The 19,235-nt window shown below is 43.0% G+C and overlaps 2 protein-coding genes across 2 annotated transcripts in view; one reads left to right on the top strand and one right to left on the bottom strand.

Annotated features, from left to right (window-relative positions):
- Positions 1-120: 120 nt before the first annotated feature.
- On the bottom strand, positions 121-7,522 carry AP3M2 (adaptor related protein complex 3 subunit mu 2). Its single transcript, XM_063175405.1, has 8 exons — positions 7,173-7,522; positions 5,797-5,968; positions 5,147-5,284; positions 4,530-4,615; positions 3,864-3,997; positions 2,877-3,084; positions 2,068-2,212; positions 121-1,653 (listed from the first exon to the last, which is right to left on the bottom strand). Exons 1-8 carry the CDS (start codon positions 7,443-7,445, stop codon positions 1,553-1,555), a joined length of 1,257 nt encoding a protein of 418 aa, XP_063031475.1. The 5' UTR covers positions 7,446-7,522; the 3' UTR covers positions 121-1,552.
- Positions 7,523-9,221: 1,699 nt separating this feature from the next.
- Positions 9,222-19,235, top strand: part of KAT6A (lysine acetyltransferase 6A) — a 30,571-nt gene continuing 20,557 nt past the window's right edge. Inside the window, exons 1-3 of the mRNA XM_063175342.1 lie at positions 9,222-9,315; positions 11,076-11,118; positions 11,220-11,990. Coding sequence (XP_063031412.1) covers positions 11,388-11,990 — 603 coding nt within the window. The 5' untranslated portion in view covers positions 9,222-9,315; positions 11,076-11,118; positions 11,220-11,387. The remainder of the gene's footprint in view (positions 9,316-11,075; positions 11,119-11,219; positions 11,991-19,235) is intronic.

Genomic DNA, 19,235 nt, shown 5'->3' with positions numbered 1-19,235 from the left:
GCATTCCTCCTCAAATACCAACTTTATTTCTTATAAAGCCTGGACAAACCACTCTGAAATGACACAGATGACATGTAAAAATTCATTTTATTGTTGAAGGTTTTGCTTGCACTGAACATGCTCAGCAGTAACACCACCTGCCATGGGATCCTGCAGCAGGAACCAGCAATCCCACAAGCAAGATAACACTCATGAGGTGTCACCACATGCAAGGTGGAATGAATGCTCTCCCTCAGTCAGGGTCACCCTGTTCTGTTCACAAACATGGACTGGACTCCACAGCCACATGTGTGCAGCAGCTTAGTGCAAGTTCTGCTACCAAGAGAAAGCAGATTGGCATGTAGTGGCCACAGGGCTGTTACAGACAATAAAACAGTGCAGGTGCCTCCCATTTCCCATTTCTGAGTACACAGGGATGGACCACAGGCTGGGATGGGCAGGGACAGCAACAGCTCCTGAGGAAGAGATGATCCCAGTGAGAAATCTGGCATAGGTTGGAATCCATCTGCACAGCACCTGACTGGTACAGAAACTGAAATGAGGTAGGACAGGAGGAACACTACAAAGGGACCAAAGGAAGACTCAGTGAGCAGGAAAACAGCACTATCACCATCATCTGCAATAGGAAAGGAGAGGCAAAAAGAGCTTCCAACAAGTTACTGGGACAGGGGTTATCTTCATGTAGCTACAGCTTCAAATTCCATCAGTGCTGTCTCCACAGAAGTTCCCCTGTCTGTCTCTTCTGATTCCCCAAATGAGCCAGGAGAATTCCCACCTTCAAACACTGGTGCAATAAGAGGAAAAGCAGAATTACACGGAGATACCACTGCCCATCAGTTACAATATTTCAAGTCCGTATTCAGAGACTCAAGATCCTTGACCAGGATGCCATATGAAATCCCTAGAGAAAGAATGCAATTCTTCCTTTCTTCTCTTTGTGGCACCATTCCCAATCTCAGGCTTCTCAACTTCCCATCCTGGGCAGAACAATCTTCCAGTTTCTTCCAGTGCTTTTGAGGCAGAACAGCTAAATGTTCTCCCTGCTGGCAAGAGCTACACAGCTCTACCCCTAACCCAGTGACACAGGAATGCAGATGCTGGATCATCACATTGAAGTTTGTGGAAATTCAACTTTGTAGCATGTACAGCAGGATAAAAGCCAAACAAAATACAAGGAAGAGGAGCTACAAAAGGCCATAAATCCCTAGAATTTCCTCTAAGACAGCAAAATGAAGGTGATACAAGCTTACAGAGCTGACTTGCTAATCCTAAGGGACCTGAGCAACTCTCCCATCTACTATTGTTCCAAAAAACTTCAGACTCAGGTAGGGATGAGGTGGTTTCAGGTCAACCTTACTTCTCCCTGCTTTCCAGCACTCTGAGCACTTTCCTGCTTATGCTACTACAGACAAGGGAGCAACCCTAAAGAGATGGGTGGGATAGGAGGCTGCATCCAACAGCCAGGGACAGGGGGAGTAGGAAAAGTGCTCTTCCTTGCTCTCAGGAGGACAGGGGGAGTAGGGAAAGTGCTCTTCCTTGCTCTCAGGAGCCTCTAGGTTCGGACTTGGAACTTGCCAGCCTTGGTCATGTATTTTATCCCCTTGAAGGGCTTGTACTTCTCTCCATACATGTCCAGGCGATTCACCTTCAGTCCTAGAGGCAAACAAACACAGCATGAGACAGACTGACAGCCACAAACAAAGCTGACAGGCCTTGGAGATAAGGGACAGAAGATCATACTGGTGGTGCAGAAAGCACAGGGGAAGTTTTAGCAAGCTGTGACAGAATGGAGAAAAACTGACAACTGCTAATTGTTAGAATAATTCTTCACAAACACACCCATACCCTTAATATTTTTAGAGGTCTGTAAGCACAAAATGCAAGGAAGTTGTTTCACAGACCACTACAAAGAACAAATCCATACATCTGTAGTCAAAGCAGACAACTTTTTTCCTTGAAGAATATGTTTCAGGTAAAATGTACTTCAGAAGGTTTGAAAAATTACTTCAGCTACATGCAGAATGAGCAGAGCAGAGAACATTGCACTTCTTTACCTCAGTCACTTACCAGATATAGCCAGCTGCTGAATTTTAAACTGCAGGTTAATGGTGGGGTTTTCATCTGGTTTTGATGTCCCAGCTTGCAGGCTCACACTCCCCTTCAGACTTGGCAGCTTCTGGGGGTTGATTTTCCCAACATCCCATGACAGTAACTTTAAGGAGCAGAAAATGCAGCAGTGAAACTCAAATGCTGCACCTTGTAAAGAAGAATCCCCTTTAAATACCAGCTTTTAATGTTTCTCTATGAAAAATGTCTTTTTCTTAGCACCTTGCCTTTCATATTGGCCAGACACAGGATTAAGGAGGGGATACCTCACTCCAAACTTTTTTTCTCCTTCTCTTTCTATGGGGCTCCCCAAAAGTCTACTATAAATGCTATTACAACTAATTGTAGAGGGTAAGCCCATCAGATTAATGTTTGCAAGAAGAAAAAAAAAAGTTCAAAGAACAAAACCAGAACACCCCAAACCAAACCCAAACCATCAACCAACCCTCAGTGTTTGCAAAAGACCAACATGCAGCACTGGGCATGACAACAAGGTAAGTTTGTAAGGCATCCACCAGATTGATGTCCCATTATACAAGACCAGGGCTTGGATTTTCTACACACACCAAGCAGCCAGAACTAAAATCCACTCAGACACCAAGGTATTTATTCTGGGGATTAAGAAAACCCAGAACAAGAAAAGTTCTCACCTCCAGCAAAGCACTGTTTGTGGAAGTGTTCATGTAAGCATCAACAGGTTGACTGCATTTTCTGATAGATAAGAAGGAATTTTTTAAAAATTAATATTTAATTTCTCTCTTTCCTCTTACCTTTGTAACTGGATCAAATGCATGTGTTCCCTGGGAGGGTGTGAGGGTCATGTTTAAGACACTTTTTGGCATCTGGCTGGTGACCATCACCCCCTCCACAGTCTTGCCCATGGTCTGCTTTGGCCCCACTGTGATCTCAAAGCGTCCCAGGGAGCTGCTGTCACGAAAACTGATGTTGTGCTTGACATAGACAGGAATTGCCACGAGGCTAGAATAAACACAAACACAAAGTCCTTGTCAATCTCTTGTCTTCAGATTTGCTTAAAAGAGAAGGAAATCCTGCACTCGTTTGTTTGAGCTAGGAGCAAAGTCAGGATTCCATTCTCATGTCTTAATTGCACTTTTTGTAATCAAGCTTGCTGTGTCCTATTTTATCAGAAAAGGGAACTACAGCCAATAAAACAGGAAGCTTGACCAAGAAAAATGGTTTTGCATGTCACAACCAGGTTGACAAGCAGTTCCTGGCAGTGCAACACCACTTGAATTTCATGTTTGTGCTTTTGGTTGCATTTGCCACTCCTTTTCACCTACTAGACATAAATCTGACAAAAGTTTAGCAAAATTCTTTAGCAACTGTAACTCCAAGCTGCTTCTAGAAAAGAGTGTAAACCTGGACAAAAACTTGTGGTTCCATTAGGAGAGATGTCACAAACCTAACAGGAGCACCAAACTATCTTGTTTTATTCTAAAAAGTTCTTTTAAACATATGAAATCAACAGCTTGATTACACTGTCTAATTATTTTACTTTCTAGTTTGTTTATCTGCTAGCAGTCTTTGAAAAATGCTGGCTGGCCAGAAAGAAATTACAGAATCACAAGGATAAAAGTGTAATTTTAGAAAAATTAAAATGCAAGTCACCATGCACCTCTACTTCCCTTGGCTCAATGTGCCACCTCATCTTTAAAAGTTCCTTTTTTTTTTTTTATCCTCCTCCTAGGCAGAAGGATCCAAATTCCCTAACTCACAGCACCAGACTCATCACCTACTTCTGAGCACTGACATGGTAGGAGAGCAGGCGGAAATTGCCGTCAGGGGGAATGAAGGACAGGATCCTCTCTGACTCCCAGCGCTTGAATCGCACACAGGGGTGGAAGCTGACATCATCCAGCAGCCGAGGGTTCTGGAACAGAAATCACAAGGTTTGTGAGGGCAGCACAGCTTAAAATGACCTTAAAATGCCTTAAAATGCCTTAAAATGACCTCCCCTCCTTAGCAATCTTCTGTCCATGAAGGGCCCAGCATTTGACACACTCCTGACCACTTGAAGTTGTCTGATGCTGTTATATCCACGTGAAGGCAACACTCAATAACCTCTATCCTTCTCTAGGATATTTTTAATCCTATTTTAGAAAACTGAGTCATGTCACATAATTACATTGGTGTGTACTCATTGTTGTGGCCCTTCAGGATATTAAAGCACCACTGTATCTCAAAAACTTCCTCACAGCACCCATCACAAACAAATCATCTGAAAAAGCCTTTTTGGGCTCCAAGTTGCTGAAGTTCCTGATGATTTCCCATTGTCATTTCTTTCTCTTTCCATCCAGCACACCCATGTTCTGATGTACATCATCACAAGATCACAATCTCAGCAGCAGGGCTGGGAAATCCCTCTCCAAACTCTTAAGTGAAGACACATCCTTGAGCTTTACCATAAAGGAGAGGGTAAGGTCGGGCATCCCAGTCAGCTTGACACAAGCATCAATCACTCCCTGGATTTCAGCAGTAATAGTGGAACCTGGAACAATAAGGAAAACACAGGAGGGTTTGTGAACCTGATCAAAAAAAATCTCAAAGTGGAAAAACTATGAGTGAAAAGGAAGGAAATTTATTTTCTTAATGAATTGAAAAGGAAGGAAATTTATTTTCTTAATGAAATCTGCTCAACATTTGTACCATTCCCAATGACTCCTCTAGAAGGTTCATTCAGTAAGAACCATGGACACCAACAATGTCCATTTTAATGGCCAATGACAACAGCTCCCACTTCTAACAAGACTAAGAAGCACAAACACTAAAGATAAAGTGCTATGCACAATTTTTACTCATCTTCTATTTTCCCAATACAGAATTGCTTATGAGACCTCAAGAATGAAAACCCTGGTGCCTCTGTCAGATTTTTGACTGAATATCACACACAATTTAGCATCACTCCAGAGCAAAAATAGGAACAGAGCTTCCCACAGTTGGATGAAGGTGCACCTATTTCAAAACCTAACTCTCTCTTCAGCCACTATCAGGAATTCTTAACCAGGAGCAGGTTCCATACCTGATTTGTCAATGATTGCATCTATCTCCTCAACCACATCAAAATAGGCCTCATTGTTGGTGTATTTGACACCAGTACGTCTCCAGGGCACCACTGAGAGCTGTCCAGTGGGAAGCTGGTCACCCACATTTGTGCTTCCTGGAAAAAGAAAGGGAATCAACAACCACAGAGTTAGGCAATGCTGCAGAGCAAGTCCCCGGCTTTATTAGGCTTAATTGTAATTAATCCCTGAGAACCTCTGTTTCTGTTTCTTCCATTTACTCTCCAGACTCCCAGTACTCCAAAAATTTACATCTCTCTTACACCCAGCTCTAAAATATATCACAGTAATGCATGGGAAGGCATCTACATGTAGGGATGGGTAAACTGACATGAAACTAACTCATCCTGGAAGTCATGTCAGGTCTGTAACTGAAAATGTAATCTGAATTTTTTAGGTTAAAATACCCCAAATCACACCAAAACCAAAGTGCAGCTGGTGCTGAAATTGGAAGGAACCTCAAAGCAAAGCACTAACACATGACTCCCTAAACACACCTGTGCTGCATGAATGATATGGGACAACACAAATTTTCTTCTCCCATGTCCTAATTATGCAGGAATATTTCCACCTGGAGCCCCCAGTTTCACTTCTTCTTGTTTCCCTGTACCTGTGATGGTGTTGACGACTGTTCTCAGAATAGTAGGAGGTTTTATCAGTTCCTTCAGAATATTGGACTCTGTTGCCAATGGGAAGCCATTGTCCAGCATCTCCTCCAGCACCTCATAAACCACCACAACATTGTCCTTGATTATCACCTCTGAACAGACACCAAAATAATCCTGTGCAAAAGAAAGGATTACTCAGTGATGTCTGAAAGAGAATCGTAGTGAACATTTGTGAACACAGGAATAAATCAAGGCTCTTCTTGCAAAAAACCACTGAAACTCCCCATATTACTACAAGCACAGCAGACACACACAACTTGAGCACACCTTGGCCACTGCTCCAGTGAGGTGGCAAATTCCCCCATCAGCTGTCCCAAGTAATTCAGCAATTTTTAAAACTGAACATTTAATTTACTTACTGTCTTATTCTATGTGAATTTCAAGCATCTTACAGGGGAGAGCAAGTGCACAAACACAAACCTGAGCTTCTAGTTACTTACAGCTATTAAATGAGATTTTGCATGAAGAATGAGTATATGTACGATGTGACAGTAGAGAAATCCTAGTTCTGCATTACAAGCACTCGTTTTCAGACATACCAGATTTTAATAGACATCTAAGCCAGTGACAACACACTCATACCCTCATAAAAAAAAAAGACCAAAGGGTCTGACACCATCCACTGCTGGCTTAAATGGCCAATCCACTTCTGAAAGTCAGAGAAACATAACTCAGAACACACTCTGAGCTACAGGTTCCGACTGACATCTTGGAAGCAGAAGCTCCCATGACACTCGTTTGGCCAAGCACACACATTTCCTGTATGCTGGCAACATGCTGGTCACAAGACATGTCAAAGCCAGACAACACAGCCCTGTTGTTGGCAGGAGGAAGAACAGATCTTTGCTGTTTTCCTAAACTGATCAGAAGATGTGTCAACCATGGCACAGAGGGAACGCAGCTCCTCTGGGGCAACTCCTGCAATTCACTGCTTTAGGAAGCTATTAAGAAGCATTGCTGGATGTAAACACACGGGTAGGTTGTCGCTAATTGATTAAAAAGCAAAAGCTCCTTATGAGAACAAGGCCAGCTTGGTATTAGTTCACATTCCCCAGAGCAGATAAGGCTGCAAAACAGAAATACTGATTTATGACTTATGGGCACAGGTAGGTCCCGAATCCATCCTAGGCGGTAAATTCCCAACTACTCCCTAGTAATTCCTAGGCAGAAAATTCCCAACTACAGCAAGCCTGTCTACATCCTCACAAACGCAGAATGAAAATAACATGATAAGAAACAAAAAAAAAACCCCTAAAAGGTGCAAACCAGAGGGGTTCTTTGCCGAGGCTCCCGAGGGTCCCACAGCCCTCGGCCATACCTGGAACGTGTCCACGACTCGGTGCAGGAATTCGATGACGAAGAGCGGCGGCACCTCGCTCTGGATGACGGCCACGAAGAAGATCTTGTGCCGGTAGACGCTGAGGAGGTAATGGTGAGGCGTGGGGATCACCGGCGGCACGTTCTCCGCCTCCGAGGCCCGCTCCTGCGCCTCAAAGAAATAATCACAGACGGAGCGGCTAACCACGCTCTTCCAGTGCTTCTCCAGGAAGATGTCCCCCGAGGCGTTGATGAGGAACAGGCTGTGGATCATGGCTGCGGCGGGGCCGTGCCGAGCCGGGCCGGGCCGGAGCGAAACCCCTCGGAGCGCTCCTCACACAGGCCCCGCCCCCGGCAGCCGCCCCACCCACTCGGGGGCGGGGTCTCCGCAGCGAGCGCTGCCATTGGACGCCATGGGCCGGTGAGGCGCACGGCTCGTGACGGGGCGCAGCTCCCGCTCCGTGACAATGCCGGGGATGTCGGCGGGTACGGATCGCGCCCGGCGGAGCCCCGCGCGTCTCTGCGTCCCATGTCTCTGTCCGGTCACCGATTCCGTGTCCCGTCCCGTTACACATCTGACAAGGCAAGGAGCATCGCGGCGCCCTCAGGCCCGGAGCTACGCAGGGCGCCCCCGCTAGGCGGCGCCATCGCAACCCGAGGATTCCCCTCACGGAGGGCGCTGCGCGCTCCCTCCGGTTCGGCCGGGTGTTCACCTGCCCCTCATGTTCCTCATTCGGTCTCTTTTCTAGAGGGGAACTGGACTATTGTCTATGAAATGAGGAATTAACCCGGCTTTTGCAGGGAGGGACAGCTAGGGAAACGTTTCTCACTCCATTATTCTGCTGGTTCGTTCACCATGGAGTAACAGCCCAGAAAACATCCAGCTGGCGTGAAAGCAATTGTCATGCCAAATTTACCGAAATTCTCTAGCAAATTATTCCTTTGCATAACTAGAACTAGTGTTTCATGTTAATATAGCAGATCCCTGGACTTCTGAGTAAAATATGCCATGACAACTTTCCTACTACACTGCTGGAAATATACAAAATAGTGGAAAAGTAGTCCTTTGTATCCTATTAAATAAATTATCTGAGCACACAGCCTTTCTTATATGGGAGCCTTTTCTATATGGGAGGAAGGTCGGACTGTTGCCCCAGCATGAAGAGGCTGAAATCTGAGATTTCAGACCCAACTGTGATTCAGGATCGTGGGTGTGAAAAACGCCAATCACTTGTTTCTAAAATTTTAAAAGTTTAAGAGTAATAAAATGGTTATAAAAATAGTAATAGAGTAATAATAATTTGGACACTTTGAATTAGGACAATATGAGACAATAGCAACAAAGAGTTATGGATGTCCGGGTACCTTTTTCTGGGCAGCATAAGCCTGAAGAAGGACCCACGTTAACAGAGGATTAACCCTTAAAAACCATAACCTGTTGCATATTCATACATCTCATACATGATGCATAAATTCCATTCAAACACAGGATTCTGTCTGGTCAATGTCAACTTCTTCCTCTGAATCCTGACAGCGTCTTCGTGGCTGAGCGAGCTGGGAAGTTCATTTCTCCTGGTAATGGAGCAATAAATTCTCTTTGAATGAGTTAGGTGTCCTGTGACTGCTATCTCAGTGCGAATCCTTTCTTTAGGAAAAAAAAAGCATCCTACAAAAAAGCACAGCTTCTATTTTAACATTTTGTTGCAACCTAAAACTATATTTACCACACTACTTAAGAGAATTAACACAGCATTAGTGTCTCACACAACACATGCAATATTAATTTTAACATTTGCTAAAAGGCAATCATAAAATACGCATTTTTCACAGCGGGCAAATCTTTTAAGCGGTGCGATCCGCCTCGCCTCACGTCACCTCACGGCCGGGCCGCTCCCCTCACGCCCCGCCCCGCCTCCCCCGCGCTCAGCGGCGCAGCCGCGGCCCCGCAGCGCCCCCTGGCGGCCGCCCGCGCCCCGCCGCGCTGTTCCGTGGCCTCGGCACCCCCCTCCCCCCGCGGGCTGTTCCACCTCGCGCCCCCCCGCCCCCCGCCGCAGCGCGCCGGGCCCAAGATGGCCGCCGTGTCAGTTTCGGGCTTCGCTGCCGTCCGGCCTTCACCTCCCGGGACCCGGCGCTCGCGGCCCTCGGTAAGTAACGCCGGCGGAGCCGCGCCGCCTCGGCCGGTCGATGCCGAGGAAGTCGGGGACAGGCGGTTGGCGAGCTCCGTGGCCTGGGGAAGGGGAAGGCCCAGTTGGGCGCTCCAGGCTCGCGGCCTGTTCCGGCCCCGCCGCCGCTCTGCGCCAGGCCCGGCCCCGCCGTCCGCTCCCGCGGCGCTCGCCAGGCCCACGCCTCGGGGAGGTGGCGGCCGCGGCGCGGCACGGCCGAGGCGGGCGAGGCGGACGGGGCTCCGCGAGCCGAGCTCCGATCAGTGTCTGGCGCGGGAGAGCGCGGCTGAGGCGGGCGCGGGCCTGGCCGTAGCCGTGCGAGGAGCCGGCCGGGCCGCGCTGCCCGTGCCCGGGAGGACGGAGAGCTGCGAGGGGCCCGGCCGGCTGCCGCGGCCTGCGCCCCGCTTTTCCCAATTCCCCGGTGCGAGGCTCCGTGCTGAGGCGGTGCGCTGCTTGGGGCGCCTAGCGCGGGACTACCCGCGGTGGGGATGGGGACGAGCGGTAGCAGGTGCAGGGGTCGCTTGTCACCCAGAGCCCGGCGAGCCCCTGACCCACCGGCGCTGGCACCGTCCCGGTGTCGCCCCGGCCTGGCCGGACGGTTGCATAACGCGCGGAGCTGGGCCGGGGACACGGCACGGAATCCTGCGGGGCTCGGGATGCAGGGGCTGGGCGGGAGCGCATCTCCGTTCTGCGAGCAGGGCAGGTGCCGAGGACCGCGTTTCGTTGTCCGCAGAATAAAAGAACTCAGTGCATCTTTTCTGCTTTAAGCAGTCGTTCAGAGTGTTTCCAGTGCTGGCCATGTGGAGTTCTGCTGTTGAGTCTGATGTCTGTATGCAAATGTGTTCCGTGTGTTGATAAATTCTTCAGTACTTACTAGAAAGCAGAACACGATGACTGTGTTGTCAACTTTGCTCTTGTGTAAAAGTTCCCTTGTAGAAAATCATTATTTCTTGTGATAAACACTTCACAGATCCTTCTTGGTTAGTGTGCTCTTGAAGTAGAACTTCAGCACAACAGTTATCACACCCAGAAAAAGCTATTTTAAAGATAACTGACTGAAGCCTCTAGAGCCTCACACCCTTTCACCAGTATCATTAATTAGCAGTGCCACAAGCATTCCTTTTATGCTGTCTATGGTCACCTGTTACTTTGTCCTCAGGTGTTTTCAGTGGGTCTCATGAATACTGAAAATTATGTTGTATTTTTTCTGTGCCCTCTAAAACAGAGCATTTAATTGCAACTTCCACCTGCGTTTTTTCCTTTATGGAACAACTGTCATAGCTTTTCTTCACAGATGAGATTACACTCCTGAAAGTGCCCTGAAAGTTTCTTGTTGTTTGCTCAAGTTATTCCCATTCAAGTTTGCTTAGTTATTCCTATTTTCTGTCAAAGTTTCAGGCTGCATCTTCCATGTGTAAAAATTAAGAGAGCTGCTGCTCTTTTAAGGTGCTTGTTGTGGTTTTCTTTTTCCCCTCCAAATATTAATTTATGTTGTGCTCAGCAGTGATAGACTAATAGATCAAAATGGAAAGGACATTTTTCTGTAGGTTATATGGGGTAATTTTAGTGCTAAATTATGCTTTTATTAGTAGTGAAGATAAAATCTGAAGTATTACTTCGGTATTTCAGAAATGAAGTGGCTTAACACTCTGCTATGTGTTTAACAAATTAATGTTGTCTGCTGCTTTTTTTTATTTTCTTCAAAACTGTTTTTTTAAAATGTCTCTCTTGTTTTCTTCTAGGCCTAACATTAGAGCTCTTTTGGTTGTGAGACCAGAAGCTCAGGTGAGATAATGCTGAAATCTTCATATATTTCTGTAAAGCTGTTATGGGATTTATTTGAAAGAGTATGGAAGTTTCTAACTGTTTTCTTTTCTTCTTTTCAGTGTGAAAACCAAGAATGTTTGAGAAAGGAGGGTTAATTCAGAACAGCAAACGTGTATGCTATGGTTAGGTGGTTCCCATCCTTCGAGGATCTGTTTTCTCATCATTTGAAGCTCCTTCAGCACCAGGATAAGGGATAACGACTCTATGGATATACAGAATCCTTCACCATGGTGAAACTCGCCAACCCCCTGTACACAGAGTGGATTTTGGAGGCAATCAAAAAGGTAAAGAAGCAAAAACAGCGACCTTCAGAGGAGAGGATTTGCAATGCTGTGTCATCTTCGCACGGTTTGGACCGCAAAACTGTTCTGGAGCAGTTGGAGTTGAGCGTTAAAGATGGAACTATTTTAAAAGTCTCCAACAAGGGTCTCAACTCCTACAAGGATCCTGATAATCCTGGCAGGATAGCACTTCCCAAGCCTCGCAACCATGGCAAGTTGGATGGCAAACCAAACGTGGACTGGAATAAACTCATCAAACGGGCGATCGAGGGCTTGGCTGAGTCCAGTGGCTCATCCCTGAAGAACATTGAGCGCTTTCTGAAGGGTCAGAAGGATGTGGCTGCGTTGTTTGGGGGCGGCGCTGCCTCCATCTTTCACCAGCAATTACGGTTAGCTGTCAAACGTGCTGTTGGCCATGGCAGGCTCCTTAAGGATGGACCTCTGTACCAGCTCAACACTAAAGCAACCACTAATGCTGATGGGAAGGAGAGCTTTGAGTCTCTTTCCTGTCTCCCTCCAGTGTGTCTCCTTCCCCATGAAAAGGACAAGGTAAGGAAGAGTTTTTTGTACAGTTGTTTCCTTGTGGTCGATGGAATGTGTCAGTACAGAGCTGCAATTTGAAGTTCTGATTTCATCTTGAATCTGGTGTGTTGGAACTTACTACTGTGTATTTAGGGTCCCGTTGTATCCAGTTTTCTAAATATGAGAGGAAATGGACTGTAATTTGTACTTTGGATCAGAAAATTGCAGATGGGCTGCTGTGGGGAATTTACAATTTACAATATTTCAGAACTGATAACTGACTAAAGGCTCTAAAGCAGACCCTCACACCCTTTCACCAGCATCATTAATTAGCAGTGCCATAAGCATTCCTTTTATGTGGGAAATTTACAATTTACAATATTCACAGTACTATGGGAAATTTACAATTTACAATATTTACATTACCCTGGGAAATTTCCAATTTGCAATATTTACACTGCTGTGGGAAATTGCAATTTACAATATATCCAGTTATGTGGGAAATTTACAATTTACAATATTTACACTATTGTGGGAAATTTGCAATTTGCAATATTTACACTATTGTGGGAAATTTGCAATTTGCAATATTTACACTACTCTGGGAAATTCACAATGCTTCTGTGCAGTGGAACTGAAGGTTTGGTAACAGCCTTGCTGTAGGCGTGCCAGCAAAACATAGAAGTAATTCTCCTCTCTGGAAGGTGAGATGGATTTGCAAAACAAACTTGAGCTGATCTCTTACTTCCACATTTTTATTTGACTGCTGTTTCTTCTTTCTGTTGAATTCAGGTAATGTAGTGAGGGGCTGATTAGCAAGTGCCCCCTAATGCTGTCTTAGAGGATTTCTTTATAATGGGCAAAGAACTTTCTGTTAAAACCTCTTTGTTGTGAAATAGGAAAAACCAGGTCCATGGAGGGTTTCAGGATTGGAACTGGGTGATTTTTGAGGTCTCTGCCCACCCAAACCATTCTGTGATCTATGGAGATCCTGGTGGGAGCACTCAGGGATTTCTGTACCCTCTGCCCCCTCCTCTCTCCCCCATTTTAAATATATCTTCTTTATTAAAAACATCACTTTTCTGTTGCTTTCTCGTACTTTTTTGTGGGTTTCCCCTCCTTTCTGCCATACTTCTGCATTCCTAAGGTCATTGATCCTCCCCTCTAACCTCAAGTTGAAGCTGTTGGAGTGAAATTCATACCCAGTCAGAATCTTTTTATTCTTTCTGTTGCTGTCAGTGCAGAGTAGAACAGAAGCTTGGCTTTGTTTACTGAACATCAATTTGCCAGTGGTTCACATATTGGTGCTACTTGTCTCTAGGACATCTAGAATGTGAAAATTATTCTTTTTTTTATCCTAAAAAGATCCATTTTTCAGCAGAATGGGACAGTTTTGGTTGTTATAAATATCCTGTTCAGGAATTAATTCTTTGGGTGTGTCTTACTCATGATTTTGAACTCAGGTTTACTCTGGTGAGAGATGCTTTAATGATCTATCAGGATTTCAAGATTTAAAACTGCTGTAAGAGCCTTCTTTATAAAGAAAATAAAATCTACACAGCTGCTTTATCACCAGTAAAGTTTCTCTGAAGTTCTGATTTAACTGTGGGAGCTTTACTGTGGACACAGAACTGAACTTGTCAAAGTTTAATATTGTCAGATATTTCATAAGAAATATTTGTAGACAGAACATTGGAAGTAAGTCCCCAACTTTATCCATAATAAAATCAGTAGAGGTGTAAAATGTTATGAAAATTGAATATAAACAAACCTGGCACATGAGGTGACTGGATTGAGAGTGTTGGTAACAGTGGCTGTGCATGTTATTATTAACACAGTGTGTTTCACTGCCTACTCAGTCTTTGAAACTCAGGAGCAGCTTGATATTCTTTGAGATTAATTGTTCCTTGTGCTGGTCTTAAATGTTACAAATCACAGTGCTGATTGGTAGTGTGAGCTGCTATAAATGCTGGATTTAGTCTGGGATTTGGTTTTTGTCCCCCTGGAAAAATAGAAGTTTTGCAAGGTGTTCTTTCAATAAATTCTTCAGAATTTTTGTGTCTCTCTGTGTTTAGGTGTCTGCTCTTCATGTACCATCTCTGTGCTGGGTAATTCAGGCACAGTTTCATAGCAGTCTGAAGTAATTTTGAAGATAAAATGTTAAAACTTGTAGGTTCTGCCAGCATGAATTGACTGGCACATCCGTGGTGGCTCCAAGTTCCTGTTCTCCAGGATTTTTAACAGTTTATTTTTTAGTTTTGTTTTTTTCTTCGTTGCTTTTTTCCCATGCAGACAGTGCAGTGACCTTCACTCTGCTGCTTTCTGTTAAATCTCAGTTTTGCAGGTGGAGATGACAGATTGTACTGTAGCGATTTTCTTGATTTCAGTGGGTTCTTGAGAGTGCTGAGGGATTTTTTTCTCTTTAATGGAATATACTCAGTACAGATTCAAGGAGTATTGTGACAAGGTTTCCCTTGATTCTTAGAAGAGCCTTGGGAATAACATGGACAAAAATTTCAACCTCCCACCTGCCAAGTGATGGCCTGACAGCATGACAAAATATGGATTAGGATATTAGCCTTTGGATAGGCTGGGTCAGCTGTGTCCCACCCCAGCATCCTGTCCTGCTCATTGCAGTGGGGTGGGAAGCTAAAAAATCCTTAATTTTGGTGTAAACCCTGCTTGGCAACAGCTGAAACATCAGTAAGTTATCCAGAGGATTCTCATTCTACAACACACAGCTCCTAGGAGAAGAATTAGCAGCATCTCAGCCAAACCCAGGACAAATGTTTAAAAGTTAATATAATATTACTACAATGCAATAATTACTTTGAGAGACTTCTACAACACAATAATATTTAATATTGTTGAAGAGCAAGGAGCTCTTTCCTGCTACACCATCACGAGGAACTTAAGACCTGCAACTTACTGCAGCTTAAGGATGGATTCCTTAAAGATAGCTTGCTCTGCTTTTATTTTGTTGTTGTCATGGAAAAAATCTTTGTAAAAACATTATTATTAAAAAAACCAGCAATAAAATATCAGCTAACTGAAGGAGAAATGGAAATAATTGCTCTATGTGTTAGAAGTTCCCAAAGTATCTGAAATTTGATCTCAGGACAGCAGCAGGACTGTTTATTCCTCAATTAGAAGGAAAACACAGGTGGTATATTTGATATCCATTTACACTGTCCTTGAAACTGTCTTTTATGTCAGTTAAAACTGACAATAGTCAAGATCTTTGTATTATCCTGCAGTACAGGTGAGAGTTTAAACCAAAATTCTGGAAGTTCTTCCTAAAAAAAAATAAAATGAGAGGAACTTCTGTGGCTGAAAAGTAGGAGTGATATTTAAATCAGATTCTCTGTGCTGCTGTTTTGCATGTTCTTTGTGGCGTGTCTGTTTGTCTATTTGCTAGTTTTGTGTTGCTATTTATAGATTTTGGTGCTTGTAAATCAGTTTAACTGTGAATTATTTTACATGCAGGCCTTCCTTCCTCCCAATAGTAGTTCTAAATCCCAGTGTGCACTCATAAACTCACATGAATCCAAACTTCTTGGATCTTTTTGGAAACTTCCTATGTGAGGGCATCATAATTGTTTAGAAGGCCTTTAAGCATGCAATAACTATTGCTGTATTGTGCCTGTTTAAAGTTAGTAATTGTTAATTCCTTGTCTTAAATGAAACAACTGCCCAATTACTGTGAAGTTAGTAATTGTTAATTATTGGTCTTAAATGAAACAACTGCCCAGTTACTGTAAAGTTAGTAATTGTTAATTCTTTGTCTTAAATGAAACAACTGCCCGATTACTGTAAAGTTAGTAATTGTTAATTCCTTGTCTTAAATTAAACAACTGCCCAATTACTGTAAAGTTAGTAATTGTTAATTTTTTGTCTTAAATGAAACAACTGCCCAATTGCTGTAAAGAGGTTATTTTTGGGTTGATTTATGAGGGGTGGAGTACATAAATGTAATTACACATGGAGAGCTCACCCATCTCTCCAAGGGCACTGCTCAAGCCTGGGCTCTCAGCTGGAGGAGGATTAGGATTCTCTCTCCCAGCTGGTTCTGAGCAGAGAATTCTGTAGTTCTGTCTGAACAAACCTTGTTGTTGATAACAGATGGCCTCCATCTGTACACTGTGTCACTCTGGAAACCCAAGGGTTAAAAAATGACTTGGAACTTTATTCACTCAGTTAATGAACAGGTGAAGTAGCTTGGAGTGTTTTTGCAAATCTAAGGAAATCCTAAATATGATTGCCATGGACAATGGATGTTATGCTAATGATAATTTAGAGGTGAAGTTTGTCACTTTGGGAAGACACCAGATGTTAATTGTCTGTGTCAGTGGGTGCTACTGTGGAGGAAATCTTTTCAACAGTGTTCTCTCCATTTTGTGCTCAAGGTGGTGAAGTTTAAAAACCTGAGTAGGATTTGGTGTCAGGGTTGAGCTTGTGTGGGTGTCCTGAGTAAACCACAAGTAGCAGCCTTGAATCAGGTATCAGAAATCTTTAATGTGCATCAAACACTCACTGACAGTTCCTTCTGTGTCCTCTGATACCATCTTTTTGGGGGCCCTGCCTTCTGTTAAATACTTATTGACATTTTCTAACTGAAGTATTTTCCATTCTTTCAGGGATGCTGCTAATCTTGAAGTAAAGCAGTGTAAAGTATTTAAAGATAGAATAATTACCTTTGTGCACAGACATCATTTAGGTTTCAACAAAAATCTCATCCCCAAAGTAACTTATTAATATTTCTTCTTATTATATATAACTTATTGTTATTTCTAGAAATCAAAGTCAGTGTTGAAGTTCCTTATTTTTTGTGACCATCTAAGAATTGTAAATGCAAGGTTTTTTGCACAGCGAGAGGAATTAAGATTTCAGCTTGCTCTTGATTCCAGTGGTGTGTTTTTCTTTTGCAGCTGTGGAAATCTGTGACTTCTTAGAAATATTTTTTCATCTAAAATAGAGTAATATCATAATCTGTGACTCCCAAGACAGCATCCTGTATTTTCTCAAAAATTATGAAGCTGTAGGTGAGAGCTTACAGGACATAACTGGGGGGGAAGAAAACCTCAGTAATTTGAACTCCTGAATCAGTGTCAAGTGAAGGGAGTTTCTTTATGGTGCAGAGAGGGAAATCTGAGCCTCTCCTCCCTCAGTGTCCTGAGTTTGCAGTCAGGAAGTCTTGGCATGTGATTGTGATTGTGACTAACAAATCTGGAGTGGTTTTAATCCTCTGATTAGAGAACTTGTTAGTTCTGGGGAGGTTATTTAACAACTGACTGACTAAGCATTTCCAGTTGACATTCTGGGAAGTTTTTACCATGTGCATATCTGATAGTAAAATAATTTCTTTAGTTTGAAGTCGGCCCCAGATACTATTCACATGATTTTTGCATTGATTTCCAATTATCAATATCACTGCATTCAATTCAGCCAGTATATAATTAATATTAAATATTCATATCCAAGCTATTGGTCTTTGCACTTGTCTCTACTCTTGTAGCAGCATTTCAGATTTTCTCAGAGTTGTATTAGTCCTTCAAACAGCAGCATTTTAAATGTTCTTTAATTTTTCTATTTAAATTACTCTTACATTTCTTTTAATGTAATCTCATGTTTTAGGCCATCATTCTGCCATATAAATACACTTCTTCCTTACAAGTGAGTTGGACACAATATCCATTTACACAAACATACATGTTTGTGTTATGGTAATAGCTTTTCTTGGGTGTATTAAAATACGTTTAGCATTGTTTCCTTGAGTAAAAACACTATTTTAAGGGGTTGCTTTATTGTTTTCCTTCACTGTACAGTCTCTATTAAGAGTTGTGATTTGGTATCTTCTATAGAAGAAGGGTTAGTTACCAACCATTGCTGCTACAAGTTGATATTATTTAATAGTATTTAAATTCTGCAGTTTTCTCTATATACAGCAAAAAAGCCTGCACGATTTGTAAAATTACTTTGCCAATATGAAGTTTATTGTAAAATTACTATGACAATATGAAGTTTATTGTAAAATTACTATGACAATATGAAGTTTATTGTAAAATTACTACGACAATATGAAGTTTATTGTAAAATTACTATGACAATATGAAGTTTTTTGGTTCTGATTTTATGGAACTGAAGCATTTTCCTCTCCAGCCACTGATCCAAAACTATGGAATCCAGGCTTTGTGATGCTGTGCTCACTGAAACACGTTTCCTCATGTTTAAAATAATTTTTCCCTGTGGTATAAGTTGTACTTTCCCTCTGTCTTTTCTGGTTCATCTGCTCTTGCCAGGAGCTACAGCTTTTGAGGAAAACCTTTGCAACAGAATGGGCTGCTTGAAATGAGGAGTAATGATTTGTCACTTGCTTAAAAACAGACACACAAAAAAGCATTATCTGGTGTGAATTCTCAGAAACCATCTACCATTGCCCACATTCAGGGGATCTTAAAGAGCAAAGCAAAAAACAAAACTTGGTGTGAGTGTTTGTGTTTCTTTTATGCTGATTCAAATTTTATTCCAACCACAATGACTACCAGAATTATAGATGTGAAGATGGGACAAAGATGGTCCTGGTGAATAGTGGGGCTCAGATGGCATTAAAACATTTGTGAAGTAAAATGCTTTGACATTACTGGCAGATAATCATTGGGACATTGTGGCTGCACACTTAACTGTGAGTTTTAACCTCACTTTTCCTAAATTAAGACTACAAAGCAGATTGGTTCGCCAAAAATGAGATTGTGAAGCTACTACACACACATTTTTCCTTGAGCACTTCTCTGTATTGCCTTTAGGGAGATGACACAGTCTGAGAATCTTGAAGGCACATTTGGTTTCTGGAAACCCTTTGTATGGTAACAACATGTGCAGAGAGGCTGAATTTTCTGCAGTGATTATTGATACCTGGAAATCAATGCAAAAAAAATAATGTGAATAATATCTGGGGCTGACTTCAAACTAAAGAAATTCTCTTACTATCAGATATGCACATGGTAAAAACTTCACAGAATGTCAATTGGAAATGCTTAGTCAATTGTTAAATATCCTTCCCTGATGCTTCTGGCAATTGTGACATTGTGGCTACAGATTTGATTGTGATTTTTGATGCTTTTCCTAAATTAAGACTACAAAGCAGATTGGGTTCACCAAAAATGAGATGGTAAAATTACTACACACTCATTTTTTTCCTTAAGCACTTCTCTGTATTGCCTTTAGGAGATCACACAGTCTGAGAATCTTGAAGGCACATTTGGTTTCTGGAAC

The sequence above is a fragment of the Melospiza melodia genome, chromosome 23 (genome assembly GCF_035770615.1).
Source record: "Melospiza melodia melodia isolate bMelMel2 chromosome 23, bMelMel2.pri, whole genome shotgun sequence".
In the NCBI taxonomy this organism is placed as follows: domain Eukaryota; kingdom Metazoa; phylum Chordata; class Aves; order Passeriformes; family Passerellidae; genus Melospiza; species Melospiza melodia.
Note: the sequence above shows the minus strand (reverse complement) of the source record. Positions and strands in the feature narration are given on the sequence as shown.

Coding starts and splice junctions, on each gene's coding strand:
- AP3M2 (XM_063175405.1), bottom strand. CDS start 7,445: ATGATCCACAGCCTGTTCCTCATCAACGCCTCGGGGGACATCTTCCTG. Junction 5,969..7,172: donor GAGTCGTGGACACGTTCCAG/GTATGGCCGAGG, acceptor TCTTTTGCACAG/GATTATTTTGGTGTCTGTTC. Junction 5,285..5,796: donor AGTCGTCAACACCATCACAG/GTACAGGGAAAC, acceptor TTCTTTTTCCAG/GAAGCACAAATGTGGGTGAC.